Here is a 20,658-nt window from a genome sequence, read left to right on the forward strand (position 1 = left end):
ATTTTTTACTTTTGATGCGAATTTTAAAATATGGTAATTTGCTAGTGGTGCACAGGTTTGAGATATTAAATATGACAGTAGCTCTTGAATAACCACAACTGCACAGAAAATTACTCCTGTAAAAAAAGTGGATGTAAAGTATTTAATTTGAGATCGCTGTGGTGGCCTCAGAGGTACAAGGATGTGCTGATCAGGTTGTGCAAATTCAAGAAAACAAAGCTTTGAAGTCTGAAATACACCTATGAAGTTGGGGAGAGTTTTTAAGATTACGTGGTGCTACAGAATGCTTGAGAGGTGTAAAAGTATGTTGATGGACCTTCACCTTATTCACAAACGTGAATTATTGATCTACCAGTTTTTAGATTTTACTTGAAGAAATTAATACTGCGATACACACAAACACGCGTGCGCATATCATATACCAAAGAGAACATTCTAAAATTTGATTAATACAGTTTACTTGTATTCTTTCGTGACCTAGGTTCATTTTTTTAATAGTCTCTTATTATTATAAGTAGTGACAAAACTCTTACTGCTAAGGTTTAGGATTCTTAAGAAATCGTAGAAAAAAAAATTAGTTAAATGTTTTTGCGATTTTATTTTCTGATAATTGAAAAGAAAAATAATTATACAGAGTTGTTTCTACATGTTGGAGACATGTTTCACTGATATCTCTAAGGTACTAGTTAAATTAATGAGATTACCTATTACTTTGAAAGTGCTTTACGACCTACTGAAAAATTAGTTTCGAAGGATGTTTTCTGTAGATTTTGAAGGCAAGCGTTGTTGAATGGTTTTGATTTATTATATGAAAGCTAAGGAATACTGTTCTGTTCAGCTGAATGTCTTTTGTAACTTTCAGATTTTATCACAAATACAAAAATATGATAACTTAATAACTCCGGTTGTTGATTCACTGAAATACCTCACTTCACTGAACTATGATGTCTTGGCATGTATCCTTTTATGTAAATCAATACATCTAGTTACTGATAAAGTTGCAGTTGTAGCCAGATTAAATCTGTGGTCTGTGAGTAAATATTATCTTCTATCGTTTTCTATTCTTGCTGCTTTTTGCTGGAAATTTTAGTGAAGTTTGCAAATACCTCTGCACTCTTAGTGGGTACCCTCTCTACTCATTCTTTCACACTGTGAAAATTATACTTTATTTTTAAGGGTTTTTTTACTACTTTCACTATGTTCTTGAAGGCATAGTGGTCTTGTAAACAGTGAGGTAAATACTGCTTTTTTTTAAGTTACCATTTCCTTCATGATTTTATTTTTTTATACCGTAACTATGTTAGTGGATCCCCTATATCATGCTTGCTATACTTGCATATCATGTTCATATATTACAAATTGTGGAGCTGGAAAAACAGGTCTGTGTAATTTTTGTTTTTACAAATTGAGGAAAAATACTCTCTTTAACTCCACCAAAGACTGTATCATTGAAGCTCTGGCAAACCCTGAGAAGGAGAGAATGAAGCATGATGACACTACAATCTCGAGCTGGCTGCAGAGTTAGTATTCTGGTTTTATTTATTACGCTAATGTTTAAAATACTTCAGCTTCCCTATATCTACCATACTATTGATCATTATGATCAATATTTCACTTGGATCTACCAGCTAATTTTTTTAAACAAAACAGAGAGCTGGCAAGTTTTATCAATAGGAGAATATTTTTTCCTTTGTATTACAAAAATACATATATTGCTAACATTCCACATGTACTTCGTTAATGCTTATTTAATGATTAGTATCTCATGAGGTGCAGTCACAGCTGTTTCTCCTTTCTTTAGGTCTGGCTAGCTTTTGTGGTGCAGTTTTCCGAAAATACCCAATTGAACTTGCTGGTCTACTTCAGTATGTAGCCAACCAACTGAAAGCTGGGAAAAGGCAAGTCTTGCACAACTGATCTTTGTAAACTCAATACTTATAATGTATTATTTGGGTGTTCGCTGATACATGGGTGCTCAGTGTAGTAGTTACTCTAGTAGTGGTAAAACTCCATTCGTAATACTAGGAAGGTTAAGAAATTTAAATAGCAGAAGGAATAATATCCTCTTTAGTACATTATTTTTACTCTAATAGTATAGCTGTGACATATTATTTTTGAAGTACTGATTTTTCATCTGTAACTTGCTTTAATACAGTTTTCTTAACTAACCAGACAGGGAAAAAACCCTGCTGGTCTGTAATATTCTCATAGAAATTACTGTACGTTATTTAAAAAATAAGTATCCGTGATATAAAAGGGTGTGACTGTTGCAGTTTTAGGGTTTTTTTCTCATAATGTCTTCTCTGCGGGGATGGCTCTTAACATCTTAATATTATTTTAAATATTTGTCCAATTTACTTAATGGTAGTTGAATTGCTTCTTGGTATGTCAATGTTAATCATAACTCAAAAATTTTTTTTAAACAAAATTTGCAATTTGAATCTTCCTTTTCCTTTTGTCCTTCCATTGTCATCACTTAGTATTATTGTTTCATTTATTTATTTAATTTTAATGTGTTATTTTTATCACATAGGTGAGTATCAACTTTTTTCTATTATGAATCCCCATATGCTTACTGAAAGACAGCTTACCAATGGAGATAACGCAGCATGTTATTTTAGGGTTGAGAAATCTAGTTTTTTCCCTTCCCTGCAATGTAGCCACTCAGACTCAGGTGCTCCCCTGTCCCCAATTTGTTTTGTATTCTGATGATGGTACAATCACATTGAGCCACAGAGGAAGGGTAAGTAATGTTTCTTGTCTTTCCCCAGAAATAAGTATTAAGACTTTAAAGTATTTTGAAGGAAAAAAAACAAATCAAACCAAACCCCAAAAACAAAAAGCCCAAAAAAACCCCAAAACAAACAAACAAAAAAACCAGACCCAAATTATTTTTAATACTCAGTTTAGTATTTGGGATCATAGAAATAAAATGGATTTACCACTATGACCAGTTCCATAGGACTGGAGTATTCAAGCATTTGAATTGGAGTATATGCTGGTATTGCATAGTACCTAGACAGAAAACATACTGATGGTTGGAACAGCAAACAAAAACATGAACAGTATAAATTATTTAAATATAAAACTTTGGTTTGGAGGGTTTCAGAAGTTACTGGAAAATATTGCAGATTTGAATGATCATGACATAATTTACTGTACTTCTGTTGAGGAAAAGTCATTTCCCTTACAGAATTCAGAGCAAGAAGTAAAGGCCAGTCTCTGGACGGGATGGTTATTGGAGTGTCTTGTATATTCTGTGTTTTAAGTAAAAAATGTTTTCCACATTCCAAATAACCTTTCCAGACTAATTTTGCCAGTAAATTTCTAAGGCTGTATACTATTCTATAAATTTTTAATAAAATTTAAAATATTCCACATTCATGAAATAACTTTATAGATACAGTATGAAGCATGTAAAACAACAAAAGGGAGCAATAAACTTCAATTAATTTGTTGATACTTAAAAGTTAATAGCACCACACTCTGTTATTTTCAAAAATAGGGGTTCTGAAGGGGTTCTGAAATCCAGCTGTTGAATGCTTGTATTGCTTTTAAGTGCTAACTTTTTACTTGCAATGAAGAAATCCTTGTGTGCTCAGCATAGTAGTTTCTTCTTCAAAAAAGAATTAAAATGTTATTTGTTTTAATGTGTATCATAGTGTTGCTTTGTACTGTGTATTGAATGTCATAGCTTCCATTTCTTAAGCAAATTTTCTTGGTTTTACTTCACTTTTCTGTTTTTTGTGCAGCTTTGATTTGCTTATTTTAAAAGAGGTAGTACAGAAAATGGCAGGGATAGAAATTACAGAAGAAATGACAATGGAACAATTGGAAGCCATGACTGGTGGAGAACAACTAAAAGCTGAGGTGTGTTTGTGTTAAATTTAATTAATAATAGCTATCGCTTATTAATGGTGGTTCTAAAGACTCTGATTCATGAACTCTGGCAGCATAGCTAAGAAAGGTGTTACTTCTTTCATCAGAGAGCTTCCCACTCCATTGAGCTTACAAGCTTTGCAGACAGGCAGCCAAGTAGTGTATACATGAGCTTTAATTGTTGTGCTTCACAGCATCTCATATTAATGAAAACAGCCTTCATTATCCAGTGTTGTATGATAGACCTGCGAATTACAGCAGCCAGTGAGCTTGTATGTTGTGCCGCCCTGCTGTTTTAGCCCTGCTCTGGGGGTAGCAGCTCCCTATTGAGTGGAGTAACATCTTAAACCATTTTAACAGCTAAAACTGTTGCAGCCTTGGCGTCAAAGACCTAGTTGAGTCTGACCTAGACTCCACTCGCCAGGGAGTTGAATAGCTATAATCGGAACTAAAATCTGAAATTCCTGTATTGAACAGAGAAGAGACTTTGAGCAGATCACAGCAGACCTAGATCTAAAACGCAGTGTTACAATGCCCGAGCTGAAATGTCACTCTTCGTTTACTGTGTAAAAGACTAATTAGTAGCATGCAAGACTAGTTAGTTTCTGATTCTTATGTATGTACATTGCAGTATAGGATCCAAAGAGAGTTTTATTGATGGACAGGAAACTGTATTGATGTTAATTCATCAGTATTTCTGCAGTCAGAAGCACACATGGTTTCCGTTTGTGATGCACTATTTCCAAACTTGGGTAACTTTTTCTGTACTATGCAGGGTGGATACTTCGGCCAAATCAGGAATACAAAAAAATCTTCTCAGAGATTGAAAGATGCATTATTGGACCATGATCTTGCCCTTCCACTGTGCCTGCTTATGGCTCAACAGAGAAATGGTGTGATCTTTCAAGAGGGAGGGGAAAAACATCTGAAGCTGGTGGGAAAACTGTATGATCAGGCAAGTAAAAACACTTGCCCTCCTTTTCTTTGGTAACTTCTAGTGTATCAGCACAATATATAAGAATTCAACACATAAATACGAATATACAAGAATTTTCAAAATTAGTTGCAGTGATCTCATTACTAAAATATATGGGTGTATTAAATACATATTATATTGACAAGTGACTTCTGAGTGAAAGATTAAAACATCCTTTGTCATAAAAAGTTAAGTTCATATTTCTTAAGTCCGTTATTATGTTTTTCTGATCTTACTTTGTTAGAGGAACTTTCCTTTTTTTTTTTTTTTTTTAAAAAAAAAAAAAAAGCAGCAGCCTGAATTCTTCTGCTGCCTTAGGCAGTGGGAACTAGTTTCATTTCATTCTGGTAGAACAGAATACTCTTACAGTTCTGCTGGCTTTTGTAGGGCTCTTTTTTTTTCCTCTTTTTTTTTCTCCTCTGTTTTTTTCTCCTCTGTTTTTTCCCTTGGTGCAAATAGAGTTGAGTCAGCATTGAGTGACAGAAGGATGTCAGGCATGGAAAATTTAGCATCTCTTCCCCCATGAGAAAATTCTTGCTGTACTATCTGTTAACTTTTTTAAAAAAGGAAAAAAAAAAAGCAAGCTTTCAAGCTCTCCCTAACTTCAGTTTTGAACAAAATACTACTATTCGCTAACTTTTTGTATCTTTCACATGTAGTGCCATGACACCCTGGTACAATTTGGTGGGTTTTTAGCATCCAATCTAAGCACAGAGGATTACATTAAGCGAGTGCCTTCTATTGATGTTCTCTGTAATGAGTTTCACACACCTCATGATGCTGCATTTTTTCTCTCAAGACCTATGTATGCACACCATATTTCGGTAAGTAGAACTCTTCTGTTTGCCTGTTGTTAGTGCTGCTATATTACGTGTTCTCAATATACGTGTTAGGTTCCTGCTAAAGTTTAAGTTTGCTAAATAAAACTTGCAGAAACTCTGAGTTAGAGGTAGAAAGAGAAGCTGTGGGCTGGAACAGGTTTTCCTTTATCTTCGTAGAAAATATGGCCCGTGTGTCAGCTTTCACACAACTGACAGAAGTTGTAGCTAATGAAGTCATCTCTTCTGATGATTTGGGTGATCAGTAGGAGTTCTCTCCCTCCCTGTTCCCCCAAATGTGTAAGTTCTTCTGTAGATGTTTTATATGGATTTTTGCTGTGGAGGAAAATGTTGCAGCTGCCAAAAGGTGTGGTATCTCAGGAGGTGTCAGAAATAAATTTGTCCCTGCATCTAAAATGTTAAATATCGAGAGCAATTTTAATGTGTTACTATAACAAGAGGTAGCAGCATCAGTGAAAAAAGATAAATCCATCCAATATGGATGAATAGTAAAAGTTCTGTATGATGTTCTTCAGTGCTTTATGTACATAAATGACATTTCACGTGTGTAAATGTTTGTTATATAGAAAGGTTTTTGAGAAAAATTGAATTATATTGTAAAAGTTAAATTATATCGTTTGTGTACAAAGATTACAAATTTTTCATTTTTTTTTATCCACAGTCAAAGTATGATGAACTAAAAAAAGCTGAGAAGGGAAATAAACAGCAGCACAAAGTTCACAAATACATTACATCATGTGAGCTGGTAATGGCTCCTGTTCATGATGCTGTGATTTCTCTGCACCTTCCCAAGGTTTGGGATGACATCAGTCCTCAGTTTTATGCTACATTCTGGTCTTTGACAATGTATGACCTTGCCGTCCCACATAGTAGCTATGACAGAGAAGTCAATAAACTTAAAGTCCAGATGAAAGCCATAGATGACAATCAGGAAATGGTATGTTTATATAATTTTTATGGTCCAGTTTAAACTTTCTAACCTTGAAAGACTTTTTTTTTTTTTTTTTTCATGAAATCGGGTATTAGGGTCATTTAGATCTGGGAGGCTTTGTTACCTGATCTATCAATTCTGATTTGTCACATTCACGTAATTTGGATTGACTCTTCCTTATAATTAACACGTTAAAAGTACCAGTGACTTCACTAAGTGAAAATTAGTGGAAAATCTGTATTTCAGAAAGCAGTCTTTGACATCTGTATCTGTGGTTTACTTGTTCACTTTTGTCTTAACTTTAGTCAGCCAGTGTTCATAAAATCAGTTGATTACTAGACCAGAACATTATGTAATGAAATAGAAAGCTTTTCAAGTATTCTTTGGCATTATCAGGAATTTAATTGCTCTACCTATAGCAAGTGTTAGTATAATACTAAGTGAGCTGCATTGACATTTTATAGCCTCCAAATAAAAAGAAAAAAGAAAAAGAACGTTGCACAGCTCTTCAGGACAAGCTCCTTGAAGAGGAGAAGAAGCAGTTGGAGCATGTGCAGAGGGTTCTACAGAGGCTGAAACTAGAAAAGGATAACTGGCTTCTGGCAAGTAAGTGTGTATAGGGGAAACACTGTGGATGTTTTTGTAGTCATCACTGTTCCCAGAACTAAAAGTTAAGCTTGCACTAATACTCTTAATGTTGATTTTTAAATTTGATCTCTTTATATGTTGAGGTCTATTAGCAAGGTAGACTTTTAATTAGAATGTAATGTGTCTTTGCTGCAAATGCCAAGTAGTTGGTTTTCAGGGAGATGTTTTGTTTGTTTCTTGCGATGTCAAGACCTTTTAAATATTGCACTGATTTAGAAAATAAATAAGAGATTGACCAATTCAGTGGAAAGTTGTAATTGCAAGATGGCTTGCAATTACTGCAGTTAGAATGCTGCTAAGTTAGGATAATTGCTACATTGCAAGAAATAGGCATGTAAACTCTCAATGAGTGGTTTGAGTTAACTTACTTTGTTTGAGTCCTGTGATTAGGAGCAATATGCCAGTATTTGGGCAGTAACAAAAACCCTGTTCCAATGACAAGATAAGTATTATGCCAGCCTAACAGCACCACAAAATGAAACAGCATGCAAATGTTTCATATGGCAGATATGCAGGAGGCAGAACAAACTTTTTTCTCTGACAAAGCCTCTGTAATGTTTCATATTGATTGTGAACTCTGCTAGCATGGTTAATCTGAAATGTTTTTCTCTGGTCAGTTTTCTTCTCTGGAAGAACTTTCAGTTTGTAACTGGAAGTAGTTGTTCATCTGTCCCAAGGAGCCTAGCATAATCCAGTGGAAAAGCGTTTTATTGTCCGACTCATGTAAGATACACCCAACTGATTTAATGAAGAAACATTGACAGTTAAATCAAGAAAGGTTATTCCCTATAAATATTTAATGTACTGCTACGGACAGTGAATTAGCTACATGAAATTACTGGCTGAAAAATTACTACCTGACTGAAGCTTGTTCTAGAGCTGACTGATAAATTTGTCTGTTTAAGGAAGCACCCAAAAGCATGTAGAAAATTGTTTGTGTAGATACAATCTGTATATAAACATGTGCTTTTAATAATACAGGCATTTGTGGGGTACGGGGAATAGCTTATTGTTGGCTCTCGACTGCTCAGGCGTCAGCTGCAAGAAGTTTCCCAGCATTGCATCCAGAGACAAACTTAACTTTTTCAGCAGTTTCCCCATTGAAAGAAATTATCTGTAATTGTGCTATATGGGGAAATTGAACAGCATATCCACTGTAGTAGTATTTTTTTTTTAATTTTTTTTTTAAAAGACTGGCTTCTTATGTAGATATTTTTGATAGAGTGGTTATATCACTAAAAGTAGGTTATTTTTTGGCAGAATAAGTAGACTGGTAGTTTTAACAATCGGAAACTAGCTATTCTGACAGGCTGCTTACTCGCTTTACTTTTATACTTCCGAAGTAAAACTTGCATACTTGATTGTTCTATGAGCTGTGATTCTCTTGGTTTCTTTTCTTTTTTTTTAAAGCATCAAGGGCTTGTTATAACCTTTGAGGGATAGATAAATAAAATCAACATAAAATTTTTAGTTAAGTAAAAACTGACAGTCCTTTCTTGAACAAGCTTTGTTCCATGAGCATCACAGAATTGAAGCAAGTAAATCCTGGGTCTTATGACTTTGTGCCCTGCAGCCTGTGCAAGAATGCCAGTGCAAAACACCTGTTGCCCTCATGAGGATCATGACTGTTCTTCCTCTGAAGGCATCCATTTGCAGTCTTCGGTTCTGTGCTTTCATCCATATGATTATTTCCTTCCTACCTTCCTTTTGTGCTGTACATCCTTCCCAGCTTGTTTTTATGCTCCTTGTTAACTGGGCAAGAGCTGCCATGGGACCAGTTTGGGTATGTGTTTGGCTGTTGTGTTGACCAACCAGTGGTTAGTCAAACGGAACAGGTAACTGTTGAGCATACAGTGCAGTCTTTTACTCAGTGGTAGAATAAAACTTTCACAAAATGTGTGTATTGGGATGGTGATTTACTGAAGACTGTTCCTCTATTCAAATTTCTACGATTGTTTGGTTGATTGGAAAAGTGATTGCTAAGGGATTGTATATAGACAGCATGTTCTTCCATTTCTAAGAAAACCGAGCTGAAAGTCGGCCCCATCTAGGAAGGAGAAAACAAGTGTTCTAGAGAAATAGCAGATGGTGTTCCTTTTGCTAATGTGCAGAATTTGAGCAGTTGAAGAAGTTTACCAGGGTTTTTTCTGAGCCTGTTTTTTTTCCCCCATTGTGTAATAGAAGAATTTTCCCAATAAGAAATAAAGATTTGCTGCAACCACCCTCCTACCCTCCTCCCCATCCTCAAACAGTTTAAGCATATTTTGACTTTTTCTGAGCAGTGCCAAAGATATGTCTGGAAAACAAGTGGCGTGATGTACAAACTGGAGAATATGAACGTGTGATACTGAACTTCTTGGGAAGAGAGTAGTTGAGTGTTAACCCATTAACTTTCTTTCTTTCTTCCTTTTTTCTCTCAACTTCCTTGTTTTTGAAGAGTCTACCAAAAATGAGACTATCACAAAATTTTTGCAGTTATGTATATTTCCTCGATGCATTTTTTCGGCAATCGATGCAGTTTATTGTGCTCACTTTGTAGAACTGGTGCATCAGCAGAAAACACCCAACTTCTCCACGCTTCTCTGCTATGATAGAGTAAGTAGCTAGAACTCTGTGTGTGTATGTACTTAATTACTATTATAAGCATGCAAAACTCGTATCCCCCCTGCCTCCCAAAAGAAGTAAACAAAATCATTACCTGTGTTTAATTCCAGAATCTGTGACAATCAAAAGTTCCCTTTTGTACTTCAGATTCTACAAACCAGGTTTTCCTAGAGCTTCAGGGGTTTATTTTCAAGAAATTTTGTCCTAATGAGACTAGAGTTTCAGAGCAAAGTCATTAGCAGTCATAAAAGTTGTATTCAGGTTTTGCAGCCTTCCAGTGGTCTGCATTTCTATGGCCTCATATAACCCTCCCATTTTAGCTGTGTGCGCCTTACTACTGTAGTATCAAGTTTCTTATACTTGCCCCCTACAAGCAGCGTTCTTAGGACCCTTCTGACCCTGGCAAATGGTACTACAGGCAGTGGACTAATTTGTGTCACTGCTGAGGCGTGGGAAGGGACTCCCACGGTGACATGGGGAGTACTTTTGACAGCAGTAGCAGCCTGACTTTCTGGGTCAAACGGGCCAGTTGGAGGAGGCATTTGTTCAGGCTGTTCTCGCTGTTCATATAGCCATTCTTTTTCTCCTGTGGAGGAAAAAGGTGGAGAACGTAGATGGAAGAATCTTGCAGGATGCATCCAGCTCCAACAGTACCAGCTGACTGTGCTGTTCCGGGGTATCAGAACCATTCTGGCACTTACTGCTATAAGAAGTCAAATTATTAAGTTAGTGCATCATCTGCACAGTTATAAGAGATTTGACTATGAGCTTTGATTAAAAGGATGTGTGTGGGGCTGTATTGTAAAAAATTATGGGGAAGATTGTTTTCATATAAACATTCAATTAAGATTGTCTGGTTTCCTTTGAGATGAGACATTTGAAGTAGGTGTCTGCTTTGATTTCATGGGTCCAAAAGAGCATTCTTACTCAAATATTCAGTCCATGTTAGGTGACAAAAGTAAGCAGCTGCATGAGCCCTATCTGATGAACCTGTGCAGGCCAGGAAAAACATCCTTTTGCATCAGCTTGGCTAGGTGTTTACTTCTAGTGCTCAAATAAATTATTAATTTGAAAACAAAACAGTTACATGGCAATGAAGATACACTTTAACTGTGGAAAACTGTGTCTCAGCAGCAGCTATATGCAGGGCTTAAATTCTGGGCTAAGTGTGAAGGACCAGCAGTTGGGTAATAGTGTCTTGAAAACAAACTGAGAATATTTTGTAAGAGATCTCCTTTATATTTAGAAACCAGCTTCACGGTCGTTTAGATGAGAGAAATTTGAAATTCTTGTTGGGTCTTGTTCCTTTTGTAATTCAGTAAAGTCATTGTAACTTTTTATTACTGCTATTCACAGGTTTTCTCTGATATTATATATACAGTTGCAAGTTGCACTGAAAATGAAGCTAGTAGATATGGCAGGTTTTTATGCTGTATGCTGGAGACTGTGACTAGATGGCACAGTGACAGAGTCATATATGAAAAGGTATGTGAAGTTATTAAAATGAGTTTGCTCATGAGAATATATAATGGCCACTTGCGTAATTCAGCCCAATAAAAATGGATTTAGTGAAATAGATTTAAAAACACCATGTGATTGAGTTTTTCTGATGGCGTAATCTTAGAATTGAGTTTCTGTAATTCAAGTAGTTTTAACAGAAGTAATTTTGTATAGTGTCAAAAAAAATATAGTGGCTAAAAAAAAAAGTTACATTTCTGATTTTTTCATAGCTTGCCTTGAAGATAATTTAGGGAGCGTATGGAAATTCTCATAATAGTCCTTGCAAAAGCTAGTTCAATTACGAATAATCTTTCCTGTCACCCACAACTCTCATTTCAACATAAATAAGCTTTTAAAAAAACTACGTATGTAAGTCTTGTAAAGTGTGATTGTGTCTTAGTCTTTAGCAGAATCAGTGAAAAAGTGCTTCAGTTATCATATTAACTTTTGTGGAATTATTGTTTCTATGCTTCCCGAAAATTTTTTTTTTCTTTTATGCGCATGTAGGAATGTGGCAACTATCCAGGCTTCCTAACTATATTACGGGCAACTGGATTTGATGGTGGAAATAAAGCTGATCAATTGGATTATGAGAATTTTAGACATGTGGTACACAAATGGCACTATAAGTTAACTAAGGTAAATAAAGATGCTGAAAAACTTAGGTTTTTGGAAGCTTTAATAAAAAACCCAACTTCATTAGATTTAATTTGTGTTCTAGGCTTCTGTACACTGCCTTGAAACAGGTGAATATACACATATCAGAAATATCCTGATTGTGCTGACCAAAATCCTTCCATGGTATCCAAAAGTGCTGAATCTGGGCCAAGCCTTGGAAAGAAGAGTGCATAAGATATGTCAGGAAGAGAAAGAGAAGAGACCTGATCTATATGCATTGGCTATGGGGTAACAACACCTTACTTTAAGAAAGTGGTTAAAAGTGGATCGTGAAAGGCTTCTAAAGACTCGGAACTGTTACAGTCCTAACATTTGATTTTTACCTTATCGCAGAAGATTTCGCTATCCTGCGTCTCAGGGCTGGCAGTGTGAATGAAAACTTTCATTTTGTTCTGGATGATCACTAATTTCCTTTACAAGACTCAAGTAAAACACTTTACATAGTAAAGATTTTCACTCACAAGAGCATAGCTTAATTTTAGAGAAATAGTATAGTAGCAAGTAGGTAGGAGGGAGAGTAAAATGAAGAAAGCCAAGGGCTATTGATGCAAGACTGCTTAGATTTTGGACGTTTATATGATTCTAAATGCTAAACTAAAATGCTTAGTTATATTTTACATCTTTCTGTGATGAATGCAGAATCATCCACGTATGCTTTAGGGGCAATTCAGGTTGCCCTAACAGTTTTAAGTTTTGTCAGTAGGCCGTTTCTTCTGTGCGTTTGGCAGGTGTGTGTATGTGTGGTGGTGGTGGTGAAGACGGTGTGGAGGTAGGGCTTCTGTGTCTAGTGGTTTGTTTGGTTTGTTTTTTGTTGTTTTTTTTTTTCGAGCTCATCGATAAAGGGGGAAGAAACTGCCTATCAGTTGGGAAAAACTGTGAAATAAATAACAGATGAACTGTTAGATTAGATCCTCATTTAAAATTCAACCCATGTTTTGCTTTATGTTTGTGCATATTTAACAATCTGTGCGACTTGCAGCTATTCTGGGCAGTTGAAAAGTAGGAAGCCTTTCATGATACCTGAAAATGAATTCCACCACAAAGACCCACCTGCCAGGAATGCTGTAGCTGCAACAGTACAAAATGGGCCAGGTGGTGCTGGGATGCCTACATCTCTCACAATAAATACAGTTAGACTGGAAGAAGGCACTACTGAGGAGACTGGTAAACAAACCTATGATTATTATTTATTTATTTTTAAGTAGAATTCTTCTGACATTACAGGCTACTATCTCAAATTTGGCTCATTTAAACTGAAAAGAAAAAATCTAAATGCGATGCTAAATAGGGTCAGTGCATGTTCTTTATTTTTAGTTGGTTTTGGGAAAGGGTGTTCTGCATTTAATTATCTGTTTTAACTGTTAGCTATACGTGATCTTACATGAATATGCCTAGGTACTTGTTTTATTTTAACCAGTAGGATGTATATTAACTTGTTGAAATAAAGCTGTTCCCTTTTTTAAACAGATAAACTAAAGGAGAAGTCTCAGGGTGTGGTGAAAGTTATTAATAAAGCTGTCAACGCTACACCGAAGGTGACAACAAGCAATGGAAACAGTGCTTCTAATAGGTGAGAAAAACTACTCTTTGACATTCTCTATTTTCTTCCTTCCAAACATAGAACTATATTTGAAACTGACCTGCCTTTTCTTTTTTACTTTCAGGTTCCATATAAATTGTTTCCATTTCTTCAAAGTTTAGTAAATGAGATTATTTCTTCCAAAATATATAGCTGTACTGGTCTGACACTGTTGTTAAATGCATTCCATTTCAGCTAAATAAAGATAAAACAAATGAGAACATTTGCTTGTTGCTGTCCTAATAAAGAGATAGCAAATCTGAAATCTGACAGTGACTGCTTCAGGAGGTTCTATCAAACCATCAGAAGTAAAACTTCTGTGATAAAACTAGAGCTGGTTTTGCATGCGTGCTAATGGGCCTTTTTATTTTTGATGCAGCAAAATTATTAAAGAGAAAGATGATAAAGAAAAAAGTGGGAAGGAAAAAGATAAAGAAAAAAAAGACAAGACTCCAGCTGCCACTCCAGAGATGAAGGCACTTGGGAAGGATGGGAAAGATAAACCAAAGGAAGAACGGGCAAACAAAGATGATAAAGCAAGAGAGATCAAGGAGAAAACGCCAAAATCTGACAAAGAGAAGGAAAAAGTCAAGAAAGAAGAAAAAGCTTCAAAAGAAGAAAAATCCAAGACAGTTGTTACCATCATTGAGTCAAAGTCAACTGCAGAAAAGGAGAGAGAAAAGGAGCCGTCCAGAGAAAGAGATGTAGCGAAGGAAATGAAATCCAAGGAAAATGCTAAAGGAGGAGAAAAGATGCCAGTAGCTGGGTCCTTGAAGTCACCTGTTCCCCGATCAGAAACATCCGAATCTGAAAGGGGTAATTTTGCGTATTTAATTTCTGTTCTTGTCTAGAAAAATAGAATGTGTCACTAGAAAATCACTGAATGTCAAAAAATGCTAGAGATTGTGAGAAAGAATTGCTACATAATAGCTAGCATTTTGCCATTGGCTTTTAAATACATTTAGCGCCTAAAGTAGGTAGTCAGGATATAGAATTGTAGAATAGTTTGGGTTGGAAGGGGCCTTTAAAGGTCATCTAGTCCAACCCCCCTGCCATGGGCAGGGACATCTTCAACTAGATCAGGTTGCTCAGAGCCCCGGCAACCTGGCCTTGAATGTTTCCAGGGATGGGGCATCTACCACCTCCCTGGGCAACCTGTGCCAGTGTTTCACCACCCTCATTGTAAAAAATTTCTTCCTTAGATCTAGTCTAAATCTACTCTCTTGTAGTTTAAAACTATTCCATCTTGTCCTGTTGCAACAGGCCCTGATAAAAAGTTTGCCGCCATCTTTCTTATAAGCCCCCTTTAAGTACGGAAAGGCTGCAATAAGGTCTCCCTGGAGCCTTCTCCAGGCTGAATAACCCCAACTCTCTCAGCCTTTCTTCATGGGAGAGGCGTTCCACCCCCCTGATCATTTTCGTGGCCCTCCTCTGAACCCACTCCAACAGGTCCAAAAGGCGAATATCTCCAAATATCTGAGTCTGGTCTTTTATTAAAATGTATTTGTATAACTGGCCTTGCAAGTATTGCGAAAATTTAACACAAAAACCTCAAGAGTGTACTCTGAGAGTTTCGTCATAACCTTTGAATTGAAAGAAAACAGGGCATGTGGAAGATGTAGGCCTTTGTGTCCGTAAGAAGGACACAGAAAGCTTTATCAGTTCCTTCTTATATTAAGGGTTAACAAATCCTTAATGTTGATATTTTAAGTTCTTGCAATCTGAGGCTGATGTTGAGTTTTATACTTGCACTGCTTAAGGCAAACCAAGTAAAGGGGGGTTGTAATGCTTTTCATTGGATTCACTTTTTTAGTGTCTTCATATCAACTCTGAAATTCAGATACAGACTTACATAAAATGGAAGTTTGAAATGAGCATAATTTTGTAGCAGTTTGTTCACACTACACTTTTCCTGCAAACTTTCATAAAGAGGGTCAAGGCATGCTAGTAACTAGATAGCTTAAGAAAAACAAAATTTACATAGTGGTAGAACTTGAATTCTAGCTTAAATTACTTTGGTACTTTAGAAAGCCATGTTATTAGATTATGCTCTTTTAAATGTGTTTTAATAATGCTATCGTTCTTTTCTTTTCCTCAGAACAAAAACGCCGCAAAGTTGATACACATTCTTCTCCATCACATTCCTCAACAGTAAAGGTTAGTATAGCCTGAGGAAGGCAGCACCCATGTTAGGCTCACAAGTTTGGGATGCCAATGTTCGACTTCCTTCAAGTTTTGTGCCAAGTATACACTGGAACCACTGGAGGTTTTATGTTGCATTAGAAAATGCATTCCTTTTCTTTATTGGCGGACTGTCTTTTTTTCTATAAAAATATTTTTAATTAACCAAAATAATGCTTCAAGGACCTAGCACAAATTTTGTAAATAGTGTTTGGAAATTGCAAGAGAATTTTTACACAGAAGTGCCTCATTGTTTTAAGCAGTCAGTTTTTTTGGAGTGCAATGGTAGCTACAAGCAAATGAGTCTTTGCAGCAGAGTGGAGCATATTTTTCTGCACTTCTATTGAAGAATCTATAGCACTGAAGATTCCTGGATGATACGGGATGTACGATACCTCTGAATTCATCAGGCTTCTTGATGAGCGTCATACCGATATGTGCCTTCTAAGGAGGAGTCTTGAAAGGAGTTCCATTTTAAAGTCTCCTTGGTGATCAGTTCTCCTGTAGTTGTGTATATTCAGTGCGCATGCAGCTTCTGTTGTACCTACCCTTCGAGGTTTGTTTATTTCCAATGGGTTCCCACCATGTTGAGCCCTGCGTTACGATAAAACCAGATGTGGCAACCAAGCCTACTACCCAGCAAAGAGAAACCCCAAGCATTCAAGCGCAGCACAAAACCATGGGCGTAGCCTACTTGAAGACTCAGGGTAGCCATTCCTTGCTCCATATTTATTTTATTTCTAAACCATCTATGTTCATGGAATCTTTGAATTTGCAGTACGTTGAACATTTAAAACTGTAAGTTACTAATACTTCATCAAGAGCACTGTGATGGATTATGTGGGCCTTTAAACTTCACCATCCTACCAACTTTAGAACAAGCTTTTCTTTTTTTCTGGTTTTTCAAAGAGTACATCTTTTTCTATGTAAGATTTACTTGAAAGATTTAGGCTAATTTTGGAGAACTCAAATAGCTGTTACTAGTTTTGAAAAAGCAGGTGACAATGATAACTACTCAAAATGACAAAGTTTTTCGTGCCTGTTTTTTGTAAATGGCAATGTAAAGTCATTCTAGAGTGACTTCTACCACATTTAACTGAAAGTGGAGAAGGTACATGTTTAAAAACATTTTAAACCTGTTTCACCTGTGGTTCAGCTGTATTTAGAGTTAAGACTATTTTTTCTTTATATTTTGTCTTGGCGGGAGAGTGTTTTTTCACTGTTTTATGAAGAATTAGATATAAACACATTTTGTAGTTTACTTAATAATTGGGTCTAGAGAAAATAGATATGACTGTCTCTTTTTTTTTTCTCCTTCTTTCTTTTTAAAAAATATTTCAGTTCCTAGCTTTATTCAGTGTACAGTATTAACATAAGATTTATTCCAGAAGGAGTAGCTGCTTTTTGTTTCAAGGGTATGGCCGAGCTTCCCAAACTTCCTCTGGTTTCTGAAAACTATTCCAGCTTACGTGTCATCTCCATTCATTTTCTACAGGACAACCTCAACGAACTCAAGGACTCTTCAGCAAAGGTTTGAATCTTTTAGACACCACCAAAGTTTACTTTCATGTTTTGTTACAGAGAGAACTTAACTTTTGGCCTTGTAGCAAACCCATCAGAAAATTCAAATTCCATTCCTGTAAATGCTAGTGTAGTAACAAAGGGATTTTTTCAGTCTACTGAATAGAACTTCTGTACAGGAGAGAGGGATAGTTATGTGGAAGCAATATAACAAAAATCCCCTGAATTTACCATTCTGTCCATATTTTTAAGAGATTTTATGGGTCAGTATCTTTTTATGGGTCAGTATCTTTTCTGGTCTTCTCTGAAACTTGTAAATTTATAGAAATGTCCTCATGATTAAGCCATTTATTTAGCTGATGAGGTAATAGAATAGTTAAAATAGTTCTTAGAATAGTTCTTTTCTTTATACCAATTAAAAAACAGTAGTTATTTAAAACCAAAAATATTTGAGACATATCTCTGGAATATCAGTACTTTTTCCCCTTACTGCTGTTTTATTCATGTTTTAGTGCTATAGTACTGAATTTCTTAGCATCACAGGCAACTTCCTAAATGATCATCTTTGTGCGTTTGCTTCCTGTAAACGCACTTCAGATTCAGTATCGTACAAGAATGTATGCTAAAAAATGCTTTCAAGAGTTCATAGAATACTATGTTGGCAGGGACCTCAAGGATCATCTGGTCCAACCTTTCTTGGCAAAAGCAGTCTAGACAAGTTGGCCCAGCACGCTGTCCAGCCAAAGCTTAAAAGTGTCCAACACGGGGGAATCCACCACTTCCCTGGGGAGATTATTCCAATGGCTGATTGTTCTCATTGTGAAAAATTTTCCTCTTGTGTCCAATCGGAATCTCCCCAGGAGTAACTCGCACCCATTACCCCTCATCTTTTCAATGTGACTCCTTGTAAAAAGGGAGCCTCCATCTTATTTGTAGCCACCCTTTAAATACTGGCTGAACAAACCCAGTTCTTTCAGCCTTTCCTCCTATGGCAGGCTTCCCAGTCCTCGGATCATCTTTGTGGCCCTTCTCTGGGCCCTTTCCAGCCTGTCCACATCTTTTTTGTATAGCGGTGACCAAAACTGAACACGGTATTCCAGGTGTGGCCTGGCAAGCGCTGAGTAGCGTGGGATATGAGTTGAATGACATTTTGGAATATTGTATTTTAGATAGATTCTGCAACTATTCTATTGCTTTTTTTTTTAAACTCAACCATTTGCATAGTAACAGTCACGAATACTGTAAACTTGCTAATATATTAAGGTATGTGGCTATTAGGAAATGAGTCAAATCTTCTAAAGTTGCTATTAAGATTTTTGATTACGTGTAACTAAATAGCACAAATGCTTATCACTTGGAAAATGCTGACCATTTGGACTTTCTGGATAACTTACGGGTTTATCTAGGATTACTTATATTCACTTAATTTAAAAACGCATAATGGATTATCACTTCCTATTCTATATTTATACTGCTGTTTTACTTGTAGCTCTCTTTCTATAAACAAAGTGTTCAGAACACTTTGTATGTTTTAATTCAAAATAGCTCTGATTTTATAATGGACACTTGCTGATGGGGTTTTTTAATTGAATCTTTCCAGTACCAAACATACCTACTTATAGGGGAAGTGTATATAGGAAGCATCCTTTGATTCTTACAATTGATGAAATTATAATGTCTATAGATTGAATCCATATACTTTCAAAAAATTATTTAAAAATAATTGTCATGATACCTTGTATATTTAAGTTTTTTGAAATTAGACAACTGTAATATTTGTCTTGAGCTCACATCTATCTGAAGTGTGCTATATGGTAGTCTATATAATCTCATTTTTCCCTCCCTTACTGTATTAGTCAGGGTTCAACTGGTTAATTGAAATTTCACTCAAGTTTTCATTAGTTAAGCTAAGTTTTTATTTAAAACTATTTATTTTACTTATTAACACATTGATGTGGTAATCAAGCGGACAGTGGAGCTATTTGTAATTAAATGATCAACAAACAGCTTTATTTTTCTAGTCAATTTGAAAAGTTAAATTTTAGAATTAACTATAATGTGTTTGTATAGATTTAGCTGAAGTGTATTGCAGTTGTGACTTTTTCATCGATTTATTGTTTAAGTGCTAGGGGGATGGGGGGTGTCCAACCCTTTCCTTCCTCTTCTAAATGCTGTTTCCTATTCTTTCTCACTTAATGAACTAATTTTCATTCTTCAGTGCCATTCTAACAGACTTAAGGCACTACTTGACAATGTTCCCTATACATGGTGGAAGACAAGTTAAATGTTCTTCTTTACTGCCATGTACTTTGGGGAAGGGATGGGCTGTTCAGAAGCCTGTAAGATTTATGAGTTCAGCTTCCACTGAAAGTTAGCAGAAGTCTAGTACTGCGATATGCTTACAGGCTTTCTTTATTCCTGACTTCGCCCAATTTCTGGGGCCAGACCATTGAAATGTTGGTTTACATTGCAGGTTATAAAATAAATAGTGCCAGACTTGAGTTAGGTTTGTGTTTATTCTTGCTTTGGCCTTTGACCAAGTTACACAACATACAACGGTGCCCAAGATTTGATGTGGTTTCAGTTAGCAGCATTTATAGAAGCAAGTTGGTAAAGCCTGATGAGCTAAATCCAGCCTTTTCTTGTAAAGGGGGTGGAAGGGATGCAGTTTTCCAAAACTCTGCACTGGGATGGTAGAAGAGCAGTGGAATCTGTTGTGAACGACCATGTGAACTTAAATGGAATAGGAGAAAAACGAGGAAAAATAGAAGAGCTACGTGTTTCCTTTCTCACATGGAAAGCATCTCTGGGAGACAACTGAATGGGGCTGCATAGAAAAAACATACTTGCAAGTCACTTGTAAAAGTTGACAGCAAAAAAGAGAGCAAGGATAAATTTACTTGTGGAATGGCAATGTAGGAAATGGAACAAGAAAAGAGGAGTGAGGGAAAAGAGCAGAAAGAAGAGTATCTAGTGAAAGGAGTATTGAAGGTTCAGCCTCTGGTGTAGGAGGATAATAAAATTCCAGTTAAGTAATAAAAGGAAAAGAGACCTAACATTGTCAGTGTGACTTTTAACATAGGACCAGTAACATCAAGTTTTGGTAAGTTAAACGTTTACGGGAACTGGAGAAGGACAGGATTAATTTAGTTAAAAGAATAAAATTATTTGAAACAGTATTTGGTTTGGTTCAAGTGATTTCTAGATAGTTCTACACTAGTCTTCCCCTTACCTGTTTCTTTGGTGTCCTTTTAAGTAAGATGTCTCTCTAAAAACAAACACAGAAAACATTTTAATTAAAAGAGATTCCCCCCCCCCCCCC

The 20,658-nt window shown here is 36.1% G+C and overlaps 1 protein-coding gene across 1 annotated transcript in view; it reads left to right on the forward strand.

The window, feature by feature from the left end:
- THOC2 (THO complex 2) overlaps positions 1-20,658 on the forward strand; it is a gene marked incomplete at its 5' end in the record, with an annotated part of 50,525 nt that overhangs the window by 23,118 nt on the left and 6,749 nt on the right. Inside the window, 17 exons of the mRNA XM_009580443.1 lie at positions 863-956; positions 1,440-1,520; positions 1,802-1,898; positions 3,753-3,870; positions 4,655-4,834; positions 5,515-5,679; positions 6,356-6,631; positions 7,090-7,231; positions 9,711-9,868; positions 11,234-11,362; positions 11,885-12,016; positions 12,099-12,283; positions 13,035-13,219; positions 13,523-13,625; positions 14,014-14,450; positions 15,733-15,791; positions 17,311-17,346. Of these exons, the coding sequence (XP_009578738.1) occupies positions 863-956; positions 1,440-1,520; positions 1,802-1,898; positions 3,753-3,870; positions 4,655-4,834; positions 5,515-5,679; positions 6,356-6,631; positions 7,090-7,231; positions 9,711-9,868; positions 11,234-11,362; positions 11,885-12,016; positions 12,099-12,283; positions 13,035-13,219; positions 13,523-13,625; positions 14,014-14,450; positions 15,733-15,791; positions 17,311-17,346 (2,577 nt within the window). The remainder of the gene's footprint in view (positions 1-862; positions 957-1,439; positions 1,521-1,801; positions 1,899-3,752; positions 3,871-4,654; positions 4,835-5,514; positions 5,680-6,355; positions 6,632-7,089; positions 7,232-9,710; positions 9,869-11,233; positions 11,363-11,884; positions 12,017-12,098; positions 12,284-13,034; positions 13,220-13,522; positions 13,626-14,013; positions 14,451-15,732; positions 15,792-17,310; positions 17,347-20,658) is intronic.

Source organism: Fulmarus glacialis, unplaced genomic scaffold, assembly GCF_000690835.1.
Source record: "Fulmarus glacialis isolate BGI_N327 unplaced genomic scaffold, ASM69083v1 scaffold37500, whole genome shotgun sequence".
NCBI lineage: Eukaryota > Metazoa > Chordata > Aves > Procellariiformes > Procellariidae > Fulmarus > Fulmarus glacialis.